The sequence below is a fragment of the Suillus plorans genome, assembly GCF_016647745.1.
Source record: "Suillus plorans strain S12 chromosome Unknown HD556scaffold_45, whole genome shotgun sequence".
Taxonomy (NCBI): domain Eukaryota; kingdom Fungi; phylum Basidiomycota; class Agaricomycetes; order Boletales; family Suillaceae; genus Suillus; species Suillus plorans.
The window spans coordinates 249,142-269,145 of NW_024537429.1; the positions used below are offsets into that span (position 1 = coordinate 249,142).

General features: G+C 45.3%; 4 protein-coding genes across 4 annotated transcripts; 3 read left to right on the forward strand and 1 right to left on the reverse strand.

The window, feature by feature from the left end:
• Nucleotides 1-3,038: 3,038 nt before the first annotated feature.
• HD556DRAFT_1219100 (uncharacterized protein) lies at nucleotides 3,039-3,206 on the reverse strand (the record flags this gene model as incomplete). Its single annotated transcript, XM_041296757.1, has 1 exon — nucleotides 3,039-3,206. A coding segment is annotated over one exon (168 nt), but the record flags the coding sequence as incomplete, so codon positions are not given.
• A 1,153-nt stretch (nucleotides 3,207-4,359) lies between these two features.
• Nucleotides 4,360-5,128, forward strand: HD556DRAFT_1486976 (uncharacterized protein; the record flags this gene model as incomplete). Its single annotated transcript, XM_041308736.1, has 3 exons — nucleotides 4,360-4,436; nucleotides 4,495-4,696; nucleotides 4,748-5,128. The coding sequence occupies 3 exons, from the start codon at nucleotides 4,360-4,362 to the stop codon at nucleotides 5,126-5,128; spliced, it is 660 nt and encodes a 219-aa protein (XP_041157994.1).
• A 1,410-nt stretch (nucleotides 5,129-6,538) lies between these two features.
• Nucleotides 6,539-7,984, forward strand: HD556DRAFT_1445604 (uncharacterized protein; the record flags this gene model as incomplete). The annotated part of the gene is made up of 4 exons (XM_041306966.1): nucleotides 6,539-6,830; nucleotides 6,893-7,275; nucleotides 7,334-7,521; nucleotides 7,570-7,984. The coding sequence occupies 4 exons, from the start codon at nucleotides 6,539-6,541 to the stop codon at nucleotides 7,982-7,984; spliced, it is 1,278 nt and encodes a 425-aa protein (XP_041157995.1).
• Nucleotides 7,985-9,710: 1,726 nt separating this feature from the next.
• On the forward strand, nucleotides 9,711-11,072 carry HD556DRAFT_1241276 (uncharacterized protein; the record flags this gene model as incomplete). The annotated part of the gene is made up of 7 exons (XM_041298183.1): nucleotides 9,711-9,844; nucleotides 9,904-10,012; nucleotides 10,066-10,256; nucleotides 10,303-10,441; nucleotides 10,497-10,625; nucleotides 10,749-10,903; nucleotides 10,952-11,072. Coding segments are annotated over 7 exons (978 nt in total), but the record flags the coding sequence as incomplete, so codon positions are not given.
• Nucleotides 11,073-20,004: the final 8,932 nt, after the last annotated feature.

The following is a 20,004-nucleotide window of genomic DNA, read 5'->3' on the forward strand; positions in this document are numbered from 1 at the left end:
TGCTAGGTAATAGAACTCTGTACGAAATCTGCGTACCTGTAGTCGAGGGTAGCAACTAACCGACTACCTCCAGGAAGGGCATACAGGAGCCTGATAAGATGGGTAAATAATGCCTTCCAGGTACCCAATTCGATTTCATGCATGAAATCGACAACAAGCATACGGAACGGGTTGAGGCCGAATGGTCCAAGTTTCTGAACGAATTGATTCTGTGGGTAGCCGGTTTGAGCTGATTGCAAATTGGAAGGAGTCATTCGTGCCTACCAGAGTGGGTACCCATGAACCTTCTCCAAGAGCGTCTTCGACCTTTGAACCATTTACAGTATTTCCCCTCTGATAGATATACTCGCGAGCCTTCACAACATTTGCCATAGCATACACACAGAGATTGATTATGCGATCTTTCATGTCCTGGACGAGACCAATACAACTAAATAAGTTTTTCTGAGTGAGACAGCGAGGACAAGCGCATGAACCCATGTCCTTGATAGTCGCAATTAAAACCCTGAAATTTTGTGAGGATCCGATTTTAACAAAGGCAAAGCAGAAATATACTTCTCGGGATAATCAGCAGAATATGTGAAGATACGAGGAAATACTCTCCGTAGCACTCCATCAGCACATTTCAAGACAATCCCGTGGTGATATGCATGAACAAAGTCCTCATCAAGTAAAATGTCCCAACATGCCTGGAACAACTCTCTACGACAGTGAGTATGAAGCGACGCTATACCTGTTTTGGATATGCGAGATAGGCCACTCAGAACGTCTTTAATACAGTCTGGAAGCTGGAAAGGCAGTTGATATCAATGCCAGTCGGCAGGCATCATACAGGGACTCACAGAAGGCAGGAATCCCACTAGGTGGCATGCCCCCGATTGAGGTAATGTTCGAACATACTTCGTCAGGTTTCCGAAATAGAGATAAAGCGGCCAAGCTTTTGCCGTTCCAAAATTTGCCAGGTGAGTGGCATCGGAAAAGAACATAAGACCTGCTACAACCCGTTCCAAGGAACAACCGGGTTCCTTCGGCAACTTCTGAAGCTCGTCCTGAGCCTCGAGCCATACATCAGAGGTGTAAAGCTCATCGAATATTCGTTCTTGATGGTCATCTAAAGCATCCTTCCATAGACGTTTGAAGGGTAATAGGTGGAATGCGCTTGCTTGCACATCCGCGAATGCTGTGCGAATCACTTCGACAAGAGGACGATAATGAAAACTAGGGATGATGTATGGAACAGGGCCTTCTTCGTTTGACCTCGTCGGAATGTTGATAGTGACATTGGTCTCAACCCAATCATCTGGGAAAGTGATTCTATCCCCGCCCTCATCCTTGTCTAATTCTCGCAGACTTTTTCTCACCGAAAATCCCTCAAGATCCTTGACATCGAAATCATCAGCTTGCAAGACATCTTTGACGAGGCGTTGGATCTCAGCTTCTGATTTCAGGTGGCTACCTGAATTCATCCAGGACATGAGCCGATAAACGGTCATATTGGAAAAGGGGAATGGTGGCGGAAAGACGTTTGGCAGGGAATCCGTTCCTTGAATAGTTGTTGGACACGACCGTGCAAGTAACGAGGACTGTATAAACTTATTTGGCTTGAAGGAAGGACGACGAGGATATAAACGGCAGAGTCCGCACGAGTTGAAAACAGTCTGGAGAGAATCTCTTAGTGTTAAAAGGACTCGCTGGATCCTGGTTCGAGCTGGGATTAATGGAACGTCAAAAATATTATTGGAGTCATTAAGATCCTCGGCTGGATGGTGGATTTCGTCCGAAGGCCTAGGAATCCGTCTCCTGGGTAGGGTACTAGGTCCTGCTGAAGCCGAGTGGTTAGTAGATATTGAACGCAGGAGCTAGATGGTACAAACTTAAGTTATCGCACTCGGAACCATTTCCAAAATTGGTGTCCTCTAACTCGAAATCCATGAAACTTTGTCCTCGTTCCAAGTTTGCATCGAGGGAATCATGCGACTCAGAAGCCCCAAGACTGGGGGCATTGAAAGACATGCAAGCCGCAGAGGGTTTGCAGGGAGCAATTGGTCTTAGATGTGCTATCGCATCCCTGTGTCTTGCTGGTATTATTCTCTGTTAACACGAATTACCTGTGTTTAGTGTGCCTGTACTAGTAGTGAGTGACCATGAACTTGAATCACTCACTTGAGATGTGTTCACTGTGACTGACGGACTTGAGACTGAATTCACCAGTGTTGCATGTCTTGCTCGTTGTAGTCTCTTCTGACTTGCAAGGATGCTGGACTTCTTAAAAAGTCGGCAACTTGCGCGATGCCTGTTGAGTCCTCGAGTGTCCGTTGCCCTATCCCACGAGCAGCCATGTGCGCCACAAGATACCATTGAGAGAAATAACAGCAGGATCCAGAAAGTTCCTAACAGCTGCATGATTTACAGTGTAGAGTTGGCCATCACGGATGTATGACCATCAAAATGCATACTACGCAGTTCAACAACAAGGCTCACGTGACTATAACGTACCCGACCAAGATAATTATGGCTCAGTGGTAAACATAACCTCATTGTAGACAGCCAGGCAAGTGCAACTATAGAAATAATATCAAACATAAAAGATGCACTAAGAATACACAAGGATCAGATCGATCATGTGTTATTTGAAATGTACAACTACTTGGTGATGTCATCTGGATCCGAGTCTTATGCTGAGCCGGGCAGAATTCAGCAGTGTACAGGTTGTATGGTGTGGCTAGAACTAATAGAACAGCAAGTCTAGTTGATCAGTTTCATCTATTTTAGCTATCCAATTCGTTTAATACAAACATGCTATCACCAAATTCCTATCATTATCAACGCAGGTTTTCAGGCGTGAAGAATGTAATGTGTATCACTTCTTGAACACCTTCTAGAGTACCAACCTCATTGTGAGAACCTGTGGAAGTTTTGAGCGGGGTGATTCATTCTCCAAAACCATTGAACTGATCCATTAACCCGAAGTTGGGGATGACAGTACAGGTCAGTAAAGACTCCCGAGTTTCCCTTCGCGTGACCAATTGAGTATGGCACTAACTCCACTGCTGTGTCGACCACAACTCTTGGCTTGCTGGTGTAGAGTAGACAGGAGGGAGATATGGTTCCAGGAGAGCATCAAATAAAGCGTCAGAGTGGGTGTGAGAGAGATTCCAATCATCCTCCGCGTGCAATATCAATATTGGTACCTTGAGTTTCTGGACGCAAATTGGTGAGGTGCTAGATAACCTAGGAACAGAACATTTACATACTGATATCGCTGATAGAGTGTCAAACGTGACACAGCCTCTGAAATGTGCAATTCTGCAGCAGATGGAGGCGGGGGAAAGGACAAGTTGTGATATATGGTACCTGAGAGAATGAACCATGCACCGAGAGTGTGATTGTCTGCAGTCTGAATCTTGATGTTCGCTGTTTTCCCAGCTAATGTATCTGCAATCAATCCAATGAGTTCGAAAGAAATGGATGCGATGCAGTAAAACGTACGTGCAAGACCATGCCTTTCCGGTGCATCAAAATGTGCGTTCCAAGGTAGCTTCAAGGTGTTCATGTACACAAAGCTTAATTACGTCTCAAGTTCTACAGTCGTAAAGATTGGACTTACTGAGACTGGACCCAGGGCACTGCTAGAAGGATGACTGTCCCCAGAGAAACCTGAAGACCGCAAAAACCCTCCTAAGCTGTGCAAACAAACCATCATTGTCTGGTGGGATGGACATAAAGAAGTACTGGGTGCAATGACTCTGATTCGGATGGCATCATGTGGTCATAGTACGAGCATCTAGCACAGAAGTAGAATAGGTACATAAACAAGGACTAACATAGGGAATACCGAATGACTGGTAATGTCCGAAATGGACACTGTTTGTCAGCAGTAGTGCGGACCAAAGACAAGTCTATGCTTACAAACACATGGACCGTGTACATACAATTAGTGTACCATACTATCCCTCCCGGCTGAGTCGTCACCCCCCATTGTTAAGGAGTCGTCACGACCTAAATATCTCACTCAATTCTTACTTCCACACATAATTTACGACTTCAATCAATATTTTTAATATTTACTGTTCATTGTGAGGTTGAACGACTGATTTTCGAAATGGTGAAGTTCTTTGAAAGCAGCCAAATTCACGCAAGACTCACGCTGGTGACAGCCAACCGAACATTTCCAATGATCGAATTCATCAAATCCCCTGTGTACCATAATCAGAATTACTGAATGTATTATTGCATCACAGGATATTCATGAACTTTATGATGACTCAAATAGTATCCACACACCCGTGTGAGAAAACTATAACCTTCTATTACATCTTGTCCGGATATTACTTAGTAACGTTCTCCACTTTACTCATCATGCCAGAACTGACGACGAGCAGTTCTTCGGATTCGACGACAAGCACCAATATTTTGATAGATACCAATCAGCCTCGGTCTGTTTGTTCAACTTTCCACTGCCTCGAAGGTCAATTTACAATATCAACATTGCAGACATTTCCAGACCACTCCACCATCCACACCTCCCTCATCAGTTATGCCTTGCAGCTCTCCTATGAAAAATGACTTGCATATGAAGACCAATTCTGTCATTGGTATTTCTGGAGTGAAGCGCTCCCGCTTTCATTATACAACATACCAATGCGACAACGAGCTTGACTTGCCTTCAAAGAGAGCGAGAATGTTGAAAACAACTGTATGTCACAACCTCAATAATACACTCAAGTCCAATGCTCATAATTTAAAGTGGAGTTCCCCCTGCGTTCCAGGTTCCGAGACCTCGAACTATCTCAACGAGCGCATGCTCGAGCTTTCCCGTGTTACTCGCCGGGTTATTGCCACTCGCCTCAGATACCAACGCCTACGCGCTCACGAACTAGACCTTATGAAGTCTATCCACGATGATGAAACCGAGCTAACGACAACGGAATTGAAGACAATTGATCTCCAAATCGGAACAATCCGAAACATGCTTCGCGAGGGGGGAGTGGTGGCGATAGGGAACATGGGGTATGGGTTTGACCCTGGTGACCATGAACTCCATCAGTCCAGTGATGCTTCTGACAATGAATCCATACGCATGCTTGGCTCTGGATCTGATGCAAGCTGTTCAGAGTTGGATGAATAATTCTATGGTACTTTTTTTTTGGTTTAAAAAATCATATTTATTGTCCTTTGGGGTCGAAGACCCTATATCGGACATAACCCTTTTTTCAGGGGGCTTACTTCTGCTTAGCTATCGTACTTTTATGGTGTTACGCCGTTGTTCCATTTGTCCATAGTATGCAACGTTGTTGTACTTTTGTACCTTGGGAAGTAAACATGCCAGCAGCTTTACTTGAATGTTCTTTTCTTTCTGTTCGGAGCCTAAGATAAGATTGCGTAGTATCACAGCCGGGTGATCAACTTGAAGCCCCAGATTTTTTGATTCAATTGAGATTGATGGCTTAAAGTTTGCCGCAGACTTCGGAAGAGTCTGACCGTGGCTATGACTCAATCACCGTGCCATCATCACCTTTCTCCGAGTCGTCACTGCAACCTGAGTGCCCCAAAAATCTGAATTCTCCACAATCACGCATCTAACAGCATGGTACGTTTATGAAACCTGCCCTACTTGCCGCAAGATAGCCTGAGTTCTTCCTTCCAGTGATAACTCGGAAGTACTATCAATTAAAATTACAGTAGGCGGCTTCGAACTTAAATTACTGGAGAATTACCCCAAACGCCTGTCATGATCACACAGTCATATGACTCTCAAGATCAGAGGGCACATATTGAAGGTAAATATGATTACCGTCTCGGAGGATAGCCTAAGTGACTCATGTGGCTGCCCCTCGTGCCACAATATAACTGAATTTTGCAATTAACAGGTCATCCTTCCACTCGGAAATATACTCAGGCTGTGGTAGGGCGGCTAGATGATCACACAGTCGTATGACACTCTCAAGATCAGGGGGCACAAATGGAAGGTAATCATGATTATAATATTACTGTTACGAGGATTGTGACTCATGCAGCTGCCCCTCGTGCCAAAATTTTACATATAACACGTAGAACACTTCCAATTCACATTGTAATCACCGTGACCAGACTGGCTCACCATTAGGGTTCAATTGAACTTTAACTTACCTACCGCTGGCGGCACCTAGTAGTGCATCGTACCAAAAGATGGAATCTCCCCCGATAACTGCACACATCCAACAATATGGTAAGTTCATATCGTCTCCCCTATGATAGTCGGAACTGTGTTCTGATAAAGTTTACACTAGCACTTAGTTGATCACACTGGCAGCTCAACTTTGATTCCTCCCCAATTGAACTTTAAAAAAATAAAAAATAAAAAAGTATGGTTCTTTCGTGTGTCTATTTAGTTGACTGAAACTTTCACTTTTCCTCCACCACGATTGTAGAATTACCCTCAGTTGACTCCTGCAGCATATCCTATCACCTCGCAGCTGACAATATGAGCAGTGGACAGCGAACAGGACGAGATACCACGCAGCGTCTGCATCCATATCGTGATTTGCGATTGACCATCATGATACCAAATGTACCCCCTATTTCCTTGAATGCTCCGATGTCACTAGAAGACCTGGAAAGCGCTATATGCCAATCTGACACTACTTCCACAAGGCGAGCTGAACCTCCGAAGTTATCCGACTACTCACCAGAAGAGATCGAAGTAATCAACAGCGCGCGCAGGCGGGTTGTCATGGACATGATCATGACCAACGGTTGGAAGAAAAATAGTATGAGGAAGCAGAAACTGGCCATGCACTCGTATGCTAGAGAAGTCGTCAATGAGGTGAAAACGTCACTCGGTTGCCATGGTATGTGCTAAGCACCACGTAGTACTACTGTAACTCTGTCGCATGTGCTGATTTTCCACTAGGGTTAAACATAACGTCTTCCGTCACGACCCTCGTGATCCATGGCTTGACAAACAGCCGCTCAAAACTTATCGAAAATGCTGAAAAAGAGTCCCTACCTTATTACATTGACGACCTCGAGCCCGAAGACAAGTCACTGTCTGCTGAGGATCGCCAAAAATATATGGCGGAGCGTAGAAAAGCCATCTATAACTCAGACAATCATCATACGTATTTTTTACATGGTCACAACCGTGGCCGGCTCTTCATTTTCTCTCATCCTGCCTTGCAAGATGTACACATCAAACAGTGGTATACCGACGAGTCCTCGCCTCTTTTTGATGATACATTAAGGCTGATACTCGCGACGACGACCATTCCTATGTTATCGATGTCGGCGATTGGGGTAAGAGACCTATCATATTCTTATTTGCATGTGCTAACAGTTCTGCATTTATTTTCAGGTCATGGGAGCCATAGATCGGTATGTTGAAGGACGCCTTTCCAAGTCTGGGGACGTCCTACGTTTTACCGGTAAATTGTATGCCGACAAGCAGAATGCGATACAAAAGGCAATGCACGCTGCCCTTGAGACTGATGTTCATTGGGAGGTAATGATAGATTATTTTCAATACTTGCATACCAAGGGAATGTGAGTGGTTTCAACCGTCCGATGGGTTCCACGCTCATGTATCTGCAGGAAAATCTTAAATGACAAATTGGGTCTTACATCACCCACTTCGATCTCTGTTCCTATGTCACTGGAAGAACTGACTCTACCACCTGAGCCAGAAAATACCACCACCCCCCACGATACTGCCCCTGACTCGTACTCGCAGCACTGCCAGCATGACCAGCAAACAAACTCGTTCACAGCGTGGCCGTCAACCGTCTCTTACTCAGAGTCTCCTGTCCCTAGTGGGTCTGCACTTGCGCTTTACTCTGAGGCGCAGCCTTTCTATGACCAGTCGGCTTTACAAATGTGCATGTCCGAGTTGTTTGCACAGGAATATTATGCGAACTTCTCTGAGAAGTCAACATGTGGCTCGTTAGCAGAAGAAGATGACCAGGACACTTTCTGGACTGCGCCCGGGACATACCATGATACTATGTAGCCTCTTGAGGTGAGCAAAACCACCGATCTCTTCTATATTGGCTGAAATACACCTCAATTCATAGCTCGCAGCTATGATGTCAAACTAAACTTGTTTGTGTGCTCTTGGCTCTTACTTGCACTACTGTCCATAGTGGTTTATTCCATCTGAGAATTCATCGATCGTGTTTGGGTTTCAAGGGGGGGGGGGGTATCTACAGCCATGTTTTCTCTACTGTGCTAAACTACATGTTATTCGCGTACTCAGGATCTCAGGTCTTACTTGTACTACAAGTTGTACTTCTTATTGTCTACACTGTAAGCAAGGAGCGCTGCTCACAACCTATGCCAAATGTTAGCATTTCTCCAAAGTTGCACAGGAAGTCGACACCCGAAACTAAGTGCATACTTAGTTGTTCCACGCCAGGCTTATGGCATCTGCCGATAGACTCGTAAGTACGTCTGAGATGTTGTTAAGTGTTTGACATGGTAAGACTGGTTGATCTCGGCAGGTGAAGCACGGAGTTTAAATTTTGAAAACAGGCGGGCGGAATTTACACATGTCCAAAGCTACTTACTTCAGACACAAGCCCAGCAGACTCGCATCAATTTTTCTTCCTCTGGTCGCTCTTAGCATCGCGCCAGATCTCCCATCACCAGATCTTCGACACACCCCTCCACCAGCTGCATCCTCATCCAGCAGCAAGAGGCCACACGCAGATCTCGATGGTAGGGAACTTAGCTCTCAGAAAAAGGGACGTTCTGAGAGCCCAGAACTAGTGCCCGCATCTGAGGTAAGTCTTATTTTATTACAGACACTCACTCACATATTTGCGATCAGCCTGCAGTAGATCAATGCGTGAATATTGTACATGCCCAAGTATGTTCTAACTTCAAAATGCTGTTTGAGATAAACTCACCTCTAGTACTCTTCTAGTGTAGCATCTCATTCCATAGCCCCTACTGTGCAGTGTTGTAGACGTCCGATGCTCCAATACTGGTCTATCAGGAGGGTTGTTCTCATACGCCGTTATTTTCCACTTCTTCCGCAAATCAAATACTGTCTCTAGCTGTGGTTGCTACAAAGCGATCATTAAATTAAATTTCTCTGAATCTTCTCTCAATGAACTGTTTAGTCCTATGGACATTTCGGCTATCATTATGATGTACGCCGTCAGCAAATTTATCTCCCTCAAACTTAAACTGACCAATGATTCACATGGCGACTCGGGAAGTTTCAAGGACATTGGAGAATTCGTAAGTCTGCTAGTCAATGGGCAACGTTACAAGAAAGCCGAATTACCGACGAAGGTTGGTTAGTCTGACTGTCTAAGCGGTTCTCAGCAGTTCTAAGCGGTATTTTGCCGACTATGCTCAAACTTAGGCTAGTGGACCTGCCCAGCAGCATATAAAAGCATTAGTTCCTTCTCCTCTGAATCGTCCGACTTGCACCTCCCCTTGTTTCTTGCCTCTACAGTTGGAACTCATTTGTCCTCTTCTCCCCTTCTCTAGTCTGCCTGTATGTCGCACACTGAGGGCAGCACATCGTGTATTGAAGACCGACAACATGACGACAGCCTTCCTCAATCTCAGGCTACATCAGAATCATCCCAGACATTTGTGCAGGCTCGACAAAGACGCAGAATTGCTGAACTGGAGGATAAGTTGATGGCTCTCGAGTCTGGGCGTGCTGTAAAAGATAGGTATGGACACCATGTGTCACGTTGAGCTGCCTTTACTCACTATCCACCAGGCAAGTGAACCACTATATGTCTCAAGGAAGAGCCTTCAGGCGCGTTGTCGCTTTGTTCGACAACATCGAGGATCTCGTCGCCGAAAACGACAGGAGATACGATGCTGAGGATGAGGAGACCTCTGTCGAGTAAGTTTTTCCTTCCTTTGTATGCCACAGTAAGCGCACTCATGGGTTTGTTTACACAGTCAAGATCGACTACATGTAGGGTACGTCACCCTAATGAACACCTTTCCGTGGCTCTATAAGAAGTGTTCAGATATGGATTATGATGACTATATACGCATGTTAAAATCGGTATGTTTTACCAGTTTCAGTGATGGGCTTTGTCGTCTTAAGTCCTTGTTTAGCTTAGGCAGGGGGCTGACAGTGCTCGAGGCGATGATACCTCCAAGCTGAAGACACTCGTTTCTGAATGGGTCAACCGCGAATTCAAACCGAATCCCCCGGTCGACATGGACGATAAACATACCCGTGGATTCATCAATGATGCGTGCGGCAAGTTGCTGTGTCTGACTGAGCTTGATTGGAACAGCCCAGCGTAAGTATTGCGCTCAGGATTCCAAACACCATTAACTATCTATTAGTGTACGGGCAGGCATTCGAGATCGCGCAGAGGGATATATTGTCACGGATCTTTCTTTTCCAGCTTACTTATATGAAAAGTACACCGCCAATTCGGACAATTTGGAGGAGGGACTTTTCAAAGGGAAAATTCTGATTCAGGTTTGTCGAAGCGAACTCGTAAATACAGCTGACAATGATCTTTGCTATTTCTCAGAGCTACAAAGCTGTCTTCACGTCTCCCTCATCAGCAAAGGATGTCGAAGGCAACGGTGATGGTGCAGATGTCATCGAAAATAACAGACGCACTAAGAAGACTATTTCAACAATCAAGGTGAAGAAGCATGTCGCGCAAATTATCAAGATGGACAAAGTCACTCCTCGCTCGATTGCATATATTGCCTGTCAAGTAAGTGATAGAACTTTGTCTGCCCGCCACACCGTTGATCAATGACAATTGCATTTGCAGGTACGATTCGCACTCTCGTCTATTACCTCGTGGCGGTCTGTCGATGGTGATTTTGACTATGTACAATTTTGGCAGACCATTGTCGACTTCTTCGAAAGGCCTCCTGGTCGGGATGCACAGCGCAGGGTCACCAGACTGCTTGAATGGTGGACCAGGTGGGTATATGCATCGTCAACAAGCCCCAACTGATTTCTGTTGTCCAGGAAGGTTTTCGGAAGGAGTCGCCGTGCAGACCTTACCGACGACGCGAGAGCCAAGATGTCCGTGAACACTCTAGCAAGGCAGAGGGCACAGATTGATGATGCCGCCTTCGACTCAGACTAGAGATTCGACATTATCTCAACCCCTAGTAGCTTTATTACCATTGTACTAGCTTTATTACCATCATAGTTTGTTGTCAATGTCATGACTTGATAATACTTCCCCAGTGGTGTGAAATACAAGCTGTGTATCACACTACCGCCATGACACGGCAGCAAATGACTCGGAGGACTTACCAACATCATCAACAATTAGAATGAACTCCAGATATCATCATTCAAGCTACAGTTCCTGGATGCGCCTGGTTTGTTTTAATAAGCTGAGTCCAAAAAAAATATAGCGTGATCACAGAGGTCTCTGTATTTTCTAGTCTTCATGCCAATTGCTAGACAGAAGTATGGATTTCAAGGATAGAACCAATCGAATACCATATCTAAATTAAAACCTCACTGAAGACACTCTAGATAGTCGGCTGATTCTGTATATTTGCAAACTCTTCATAGTGTTTTCTTTCCTTTCCAGAAGTCAATGTAAATACCTGATGTTACCCCGCATCAACATTGTCATTTGATCGAGAAGATGAATCACCGAGGTTTCAAATGCACATATGCACAATACCCCCACAGGGCACAATAGTATCAATGCATGGCACAACATACAATTTGTCTTGTTGAATGGCAAGTGGAGTATCGATGTGAGCCATGATCCCCCTAGGCTGTCAATTTCCGAGTTAATGTACATCAGCAATATCTCACATTTCCTTTTCGGTCTGACTCATATTATTGGTCTGAAAAAAGTCGCTAAGTAAAAAAAGGAAACCTCTGATGTTACTTATTCTACTGATACCACTTTTTGCAAACTCGATTCAAATCAACGTTGTAGTATAAGACGCAAAAGTGAATTAAGTGCGATAAGACATTTTTTCGACAAATACATTAGTACGTGAATGGTAACAATTCAGAATCTTATAAGTTTTCAATGGCGCTGAGCCGGGATCAACAAGGAGAGCGGTTTGCGTGCAATCCAAGCACACGCATGAAAAAATCAGCTACTAATCCAATCCCCACATGTGCGCAAGTCGAAGGGAGATCTCAAATGCAGAGATTAAAACCCTCGCCGGGTGAGGAGAATGCAGGAGGGAGCATGTCCCAAGGACACGGCAGGACGGGAGGGCAGCAGAAGGGACATGGATCCCAAGTTGTTTGGTGGAGGTGGCAGGATGGGAGGAGAGCAGAAGAGTAAGGACCGAGCTGTTCACGGGACGAATTAAAATGCAATTTCGAATGCATGATGGTCCGCGAACTTGTTGACATAGAAGGCACGGAAGTTGTCTAAAGAGTGGTAAAATTTGAGATGATGAGGGATGGGATCAGTACCGTAAATGGGAAGGAGATGAGCTGCACGATAGATTGCGTCAATGTGTATCACTGAAATGTCTGGAGAGCGATCATCGAATGATGGCTGAACTACCCACATGCCCGTGTCTTCATCAGGAGCATCACCGATGACGCTGAACCAATGAACAACAGCACACTCATATAGGACCAACTTGTACTTGAACGAAAAGAAGCATAGCACACGCGCTACTTCGAGTCCTCGCATTCCGTCAAGTTCGGGTCGTGAATTGATAAACACGCAATCATAGCGGGCATGTGCATTCCTCCATTTCGGGCAGGATCGAATGTATTCTCTTCGCATCCCTCCAACCCCACTTAAATCACTGGGTGCATAGAATCTTGATGATGCTGAATTGACTACTGAGACTTTCCCGTCGTAGACCGGGAAGCTGTCAGCTGGGATAGTAGCATGGTCGCGAGTGTCGTGAGGGTGAAGCTGTTTGAACAGAAAGCTCCTGATGAGTTCTCGTAAGTGTTTAACAGAGAGCTCGATAGCAAGTGCCGCCACGGTTTGAGCACGGTTTCGTTCTAATATAATTATAAGCTATTTAATAACAAAAGCATCAAACCACATACGACATGTTTGAGCAAGCTGCACATGAGCCTCAATCTCAGGTGGCCCATCATCGATCTCACCATTATCAAGTCCATCGTTGTCGTTGTCGTCGGCAGCATTGGATTGAATAGTGTTGGGAATGTCATTCATGGGTTCATTATCGCCTGGATCATCGACATGACCTAATTGAAATCAGCAAAGGAATAATAGTGTGATCTCTATTCACTAACCTTTCATGTTTAAAGCATCACTAAGACATGTACTATTGAGCATACCACGTTTGGTAAAATCTACACACAATGCTCCAAGTTTGTCGAGTCGCTGATTTGTCACAAGCATTTGCCCGAGTGCGTTGTACCTGTTGGACCGACGCCATGGTTGCTTTACAGCTTTAATATGTTTATTTTCTGTCATTGATGAACAGAGACCGTTCGGCGCTCCAAAAAGACGGATAAGTTCAGGGTAGTGCTTCATTGCATGCTGGCGCGGGAGCGAGAATGTAGGAACGATGCCAAGCTTGAGGAATATTGGACGATAGTGGTGAAACCGGCGAAGGGCATCCTCTATTTGCAAGATTGTGTCCTCCGTGATAACATTCTTTCGGACGAGATAGCAGAACTCCAAGAATGCACGAAATGTACGGACAACGTCCGTTGGTACGTGGCCTTCTATTGCAGGTAGATATATCTACATGTCATTGAACATATATTTTATCAGTCGAGTCTTATGTCAATTAAAAACATACACATACCTTCATGAGCGCTTTAGAGTCGTCCCCGGTCCACTGTTTGAATCCACGGCCCTGCGGAAAACGTCGCAAGCCAGTAAATGGGGCAGCAACAGCCAGACGACGGTCTATGTCGTCCATAATTTGTTCAGCCTTCCTTTTCCCATGAATACGATGGAGGTATTTTTCCACCCACATAACGAGATGATCCTTGAAACAGCCTTTGACGATTTGGTGCAGGATATCTGGTGCGATGAGTTGATGAATATCGGCACGAGGGAAGTCGTTCGTAAAAGGCTGAACATAAATAAGTCCCGCGAGCACTTGCAGCAACTGAATGAAGCGTACCACAACATCTCCAACAATACCAAACTCACGCCGCAGCATATCCACATCAAATGTATCCTCCTCGACGAGAGCCTCTCTATGTGCCTCGCATCGGCAGAGTGCATCTTCATCATCTAGTTTTCCACGTGGAGCAAGACACCTTTGAAGGTATCAGATATCAGGAGAGCAGGCAAAGAACTAGTAAGACAAACCTTGGACACCAGTTCCTCACAATAGACGTAAGTAGAACTTGTTCTTCATAGTCCGCAATATATGGTCCTAATCCAAAAATGACACGTCGATAATGACCGTCACCGAAACGTATGACCTCAGGCTTTGACATGACATCTTTGAGCGTTTCGAGGATCTTGGCGAGTGAGGAATGAAAGATCTGGCGTCGGAAATTCCGAAATTCTTCTTTTTCTTTATGTTCATTGGTAGCTACAAGACTTAGCCGGGTTCCAGTGCGAAACAGTCTGAAAAACTCACTCTTTGGTATGGCAAGAAAGCCAATAAGACAGAGGGCGTTTCGGTGTGCTCGACGGACATTGTTGCGGACATTGCCAATAGATAGATATAATGGATAGTATTCGTTGTTTCCAGTGCCGACGGACACTGTTGTCTTGTCGCTTCCGAGTATTATCGGCACAAATGTTGCTCCGAGATTGTCAGGATCAGCCGCAATGATATCCTGAAAAGCATGATTAGTACGAAGAGGCTAACTTTATAATACCACATACTGCTTGCTGCCAGGCCCAATCGCCCGACATAAAGTCTTGATAACGGTGTTCGTCCTTATCAACTGAATATTCGCGGAAAGGGCGATAATCAAACTCATTTACATAGTCGGGGTTGGTGAGGATGTTTCGTGCAACTTCACGAGGGTCACGATACCAAACTTCGAACTGTTGGTTCATCCATGGAGGCACATCGGGCCCAACAGGTTTCTCTCCAGAGTACTGAATTTTGAAAGACTGCCAGCTGACACCACCGATTGGAATGTTGTCGATTGTGTTATAGAGGTCCTTACGATCTGCAAAAGGTGGCTGATCGCCATGTTTGAGAAGCGATGCAGCCCAGAGATCGAGAAGAGTGTTTATATTGGGTGCGGACATTTGTACATGGCTGTACAAAAACTCAGCCGTCTCGAATTCAATCCGATTGCGAAATGGTGACCAGTCATCAGGTGACTGTTCTGCGAGAGGGATTGGTGGAGTACCAGGGGGCAAAAAATTGCCACTTGCATCGCATGGTCGAGCTAAGACGTCATTAACATCAGATGTGCTACTAGTAAGAATAAAAAAGGTACAATCACCATTCAAACCAGTGTGATAATTTCGATACAAAGATTTGCCTGTACCATAGAATTCAGAGTCTACTTCCCGGGCTGGTGCTGGAGACGAGTGGTGTGGAACATCTTCGGAAGGTGCTGTTAGAAAAGAGGTACTGGCGTTGAGACTGGAACTGTGACTCACCATTAGCATTGCCATCTCGTTCTTGTCTTGGTCGTGGTGGAAATGAGTGGTCATAGTGCGGAATATCTTCAGAAGGGATTGTTAGAACTGTGGGTCGGGTAGCAGGAACCGCTGGGACTCACTGGAATTCATATCAGTGTCTACTTCTTGTATTGGTGGCGGAGACGAGCAATTTGGAATATAACATTCTGAAATCAGGGTCAGAAGGAATGTGGTAACCGTTGAGCGAGTCGTACCAGGAGGACTGATATCCATATCCTGCGGCGCAGGTTCATTGGTCCTTGGGTGGCACAGGATTGGGTGCATGATGGTGCGGTGTCTTGTTCGCCCGCCTTGAGATTTGAAATGTTGATTGCATCCAGGATGACCGCAGGGTAACTGAAACGAGTTATGCTTCCTTCGAGAATACTGAGTAGAGCAGGGTGCCATGCGTGCTAGAGTGCCGGTTGAAGAATATTAGTTGACGGGAACTTTGGCGTATAGAACTGAATTGGGACTAGACGTAGCAGTACGAAAATTGAGCCCAAGTAGTAAGTTCTGGAACGTAACACAAGTGTGAGCGCATATTTGTGCAAATTGACGGGGCCAGTACCATGCAAATTTTACCTTGAACTTTTCGCTTCATTTCGTCCTCGCCTCCCATCATCTCCGTCAGTCAGCTATGCCCCCCAAAGCCTCACAAGAAGTGTCCACGTGTCGGACTCGTCCATCAAACGCAAATGCTCATCCTGGTAGGCCTGTTCTGGAGGCTGAAGCTGAGGAGCGGCTCCAGAATGCAAAGGGAAAACCTCGTACCAAGACTTCAAAAGTTGCTAATACCCCATACGCAAATGAAAGCCCTGAAGAGAGGAATGCCCGGATTCAAAAGGTTGCTGAACGAATTGCAGGAATTGAAGACGGCATGGAGACTCTTGAAGCCAAAATGCATGAAAGCAAGCCAAAACCTATTCGGCCCCGTCCTCGTCCTACAGGCAAAGGTAACAAAGTGTCTATGAAGGACACCGCAAGTGGTATGAGCCTCCTATCAAGAGTAGTAACTGAAACTGACACTTACCTAGAGGACACGCTTCTCAGAGACAGTGAGATTGATGAGGCTGCTGGAAAAAGCGGCAAGACAAAGAAGCAGGAAAAGACGATGTTACTGAAGGAAGCGATCAGAAATGCCCGTTCTGGATTGAAGGCTGCTTCGGATGCACGTGCCATCAGTAACAATAAAGGCAACAATGCGGCATTATCGTGAGTCAACACACTTGCTTCCCAATGTTTTTACTCACTGAGTCAACTCTATTCTTTATTAACCGTGCGGTTTCAAGGACGACTGAAAAATCGTCACTCAACAGTTTTATCGATGGCTGGTTCAACGATGTCCCACCACAAGCTGACCCAAAGTCCAATGCAACCAGTCTCAAATCGAACACCTATTCTGCATCTCAAGCTGCTTCCACTCCGCCCTCATCAGTGTTGTCCACCACCAGTACTAACACTAGTTCTAAGACCAAATCTGCGGCCATTGACAAGAAGCAGCCAACCGAACTCAACATATTCTCCGAATCTACCGACGATGTCCTGATGGTTAGCGATGATAGCCTTGATGGCTCTGATGTTTTGGAACGGCATCCAGTTGCACTTCAGAAGAAAGGGAGACAGGCAGTTAGAGTAAGTCATTATTTCCATGAACCATTCTGTTCAAGGACTAACCTGGATTCTAGAAGTCTACTGTAATCGTTCCCGCTAGTGAGAGTGACTCTGAGCCGGAGCAGATAACTTATTTTGCAGAGTCTGGTGGTGTCAAGCGTAAGGCTTCGGATGATGTTGCAGATTTTGTTGACGAGACTGCATCCGAGGCCACGGATGATTCTGACATTTTGATTGATGATTCGCAGGAAATGACAGGCCTCTTGTCCGAGGCCATCATTGACTCGGAGAAGAAGGTATATGCCCCTCGCAAGACTACATCAGTGCGTGTTTATTTTATCTCTTGCATAACCGACTCAGTTTGTATATTTGAGGCATCTACCATTGTATCTCAGAGCGCTACCCCTCCCCCACCAAAAAAGTTGAAGAGAGAGCGCTCCAGAGCCTCCAAGGTTACTGATGACGACGATCTCATGCCTCCACCCTCCACTCAGGTCCCGGCAGGCTATTATGACGATGTTGTGCCTCCACCCTCCACTCAGGTCCCGGCAGGCTATTATGATGATGTTGTGCCTCCCCCCAGCACCCAAGTCCCATCAAATGCCGGGAAGACTGCTGCACAGGAGGTCATCAAGCCCCGTGGTCAATATCGCAACAACGATCTTCCCATACCTGCTGACTCAAAGTGGGTGAAGGCTTTCTTGTCTACCACGCTTCTCTGGGCTGGAAGTCAACCTAATCCATGGGAAATACCTGAGTCTGTGATGGCAGACGCACTGCAGGAGATTTTTGATACAGTCTACCCTGATGTCAAATACAAGGTAAATACGAACGGTGCAGTATTTGCAGTAGTAAGTTCATTTAATACATTTTGTGCTGCATCTTTCATATGCTGTTTTAGGCGCAACAGCGACTCTCGGAGTGGAGGAGCAACATTGGTTCCACGGCACTTGCCATCATCGTCGATTTTTGCTCGCGCATCACGGATGCACCAAACGCCGACATTGCCAAGCGATTCCTCCAGAATTACGCCTTCATGTATGAAGACCCAGACAATATATCACGGGACACAGCCTACCTATCAGTGTTTGTACTGCGAATGATCGCATCCACTCATCTCAGCGCCATCGTCGATCATGCTGATGTCCCTGCGTTATATACTGATGAGCTTGCCTTGGGTAAAGGCATGGACGGTGTCATCGTGCTTTGTGTTGTCGCGGTGAGGTTTTTTTTATCTGAAATTTGCTTTTCTGATTGTTTCTAGCTTGAACGTGCCCTCAAGTTCATTAAAGACAAAGTCATCAAGGTCGAAGACATTCTCGCATCCATGACAACTGGCAAGTCTGGCGTCAAACTCCCAAAAACGCTCAACAAGGTGACAGGGAAGATGTCGAGCGGAAATTATAAATTTTCATTCGCGAATTGGCACGAAGAGACGGAGTCATACATGAAATCAATCAGTAGCAGGGATGAGGAAACAAAACTCAACATTATTGTGCGCGCACGAAAGCTTATGAAGACATCGAACACGGACTTTTTGGACGATGACGTGGAGGAGAGTATCAACGACCGTGCCCTCATTTGTAACATTAGTTTCTTCCCGCACCATCAACATCACTGACCTCTTTTCTTATCTCAACAGAATACTATATTGTCATGGTGGTGCTATATTCAAGTTGTGACGCACCTACATGTCAGCACCGCAGCATTCGTACCATTCAAGGTTCAACCGCCGCCACCTTCCTTCGTATTGCCCTTCATCACAGTATTCAAGTTGAAGTTTCGCTCACTCACAATTTCGACCGCTTTGTCCGCTCGTTTTATAAATCCTATTAATTGACTTTTTGTGGTGTTTCATTACTTCGCTTATCGTACTGTTTGGATCCAATGATCACTTTTTCGTCTTACTACCAGAGGGATAAGTGAAATTAAGACGAAAATAAGAGATCGACTGGTCTGAATAAGTCAATGTTTACTTATCCATCGTTCCTACTTATTTGTGCTTATCAAGTCATTTAAGTACATAAAGCAAATGTGAGAATTTCCTGATGTACTATGTTAAATTGCGCTGCTACGTGGCGCAATAGATGGGATGCTCATTGAATTGTCGCGAATGAATACAACTGGCAGTTGTTACAAACTCACAAAACGTTGCGCGAAGATTCGTAGCCAGCCACAAATTTATTCTCGCCTGCTTCATGAACAAATCCCAGCTGCTATGCAAAGGTGAAGCATATTCGCACAGATTCGCAACTGGTATACTACTGCCAACCATTAGCTATCCAAAGAAAGTTGCCTTGCGACTCGAGCCATGATACAAATTGATTGTCGCCCACTTGTTGAACATAACCTGGCTAGTGGGCAAAGGTATAGCATTTTCACACGCATTCCAAATTGATGCATAGCATTACAAACATTAGACATATAAAAAAAATAGTGTTCAAAGTCACAGTACGATGTAATATTTTGTGTCGCACGCTTGGGTGAGTATATCCTCGTAGTCGGGAAGATATGGGCTTTCAATTACATGGAAAATTGTCATGGAGGTGACGGGAAATTGGCTTGTCAACAAAACATATCGAGTTTTAACTCCGGATGTGCATGCATGTCCCCTGCTGAGGTTAACACATCCTCGTGCTCTTGAAAAATGTGGGCATTCAGTCTTAGCTTGGATATTGCGAACCTTACCAGTGATGTGACAGTTTTGATTCATGTAGGTCAACCATTAGCTCTTGTTCCGCCTTCCCCTCAATTTTTAGTTTGAGCAATGTTGGGACAGTTTCCTGATCTTAAAGTTTTATCGCGAAATCAAGCAAACTCCTTTCCTGTACAAGGGCAAATATGATAATGTGATCCTCGATAACACAATTATGTTAAT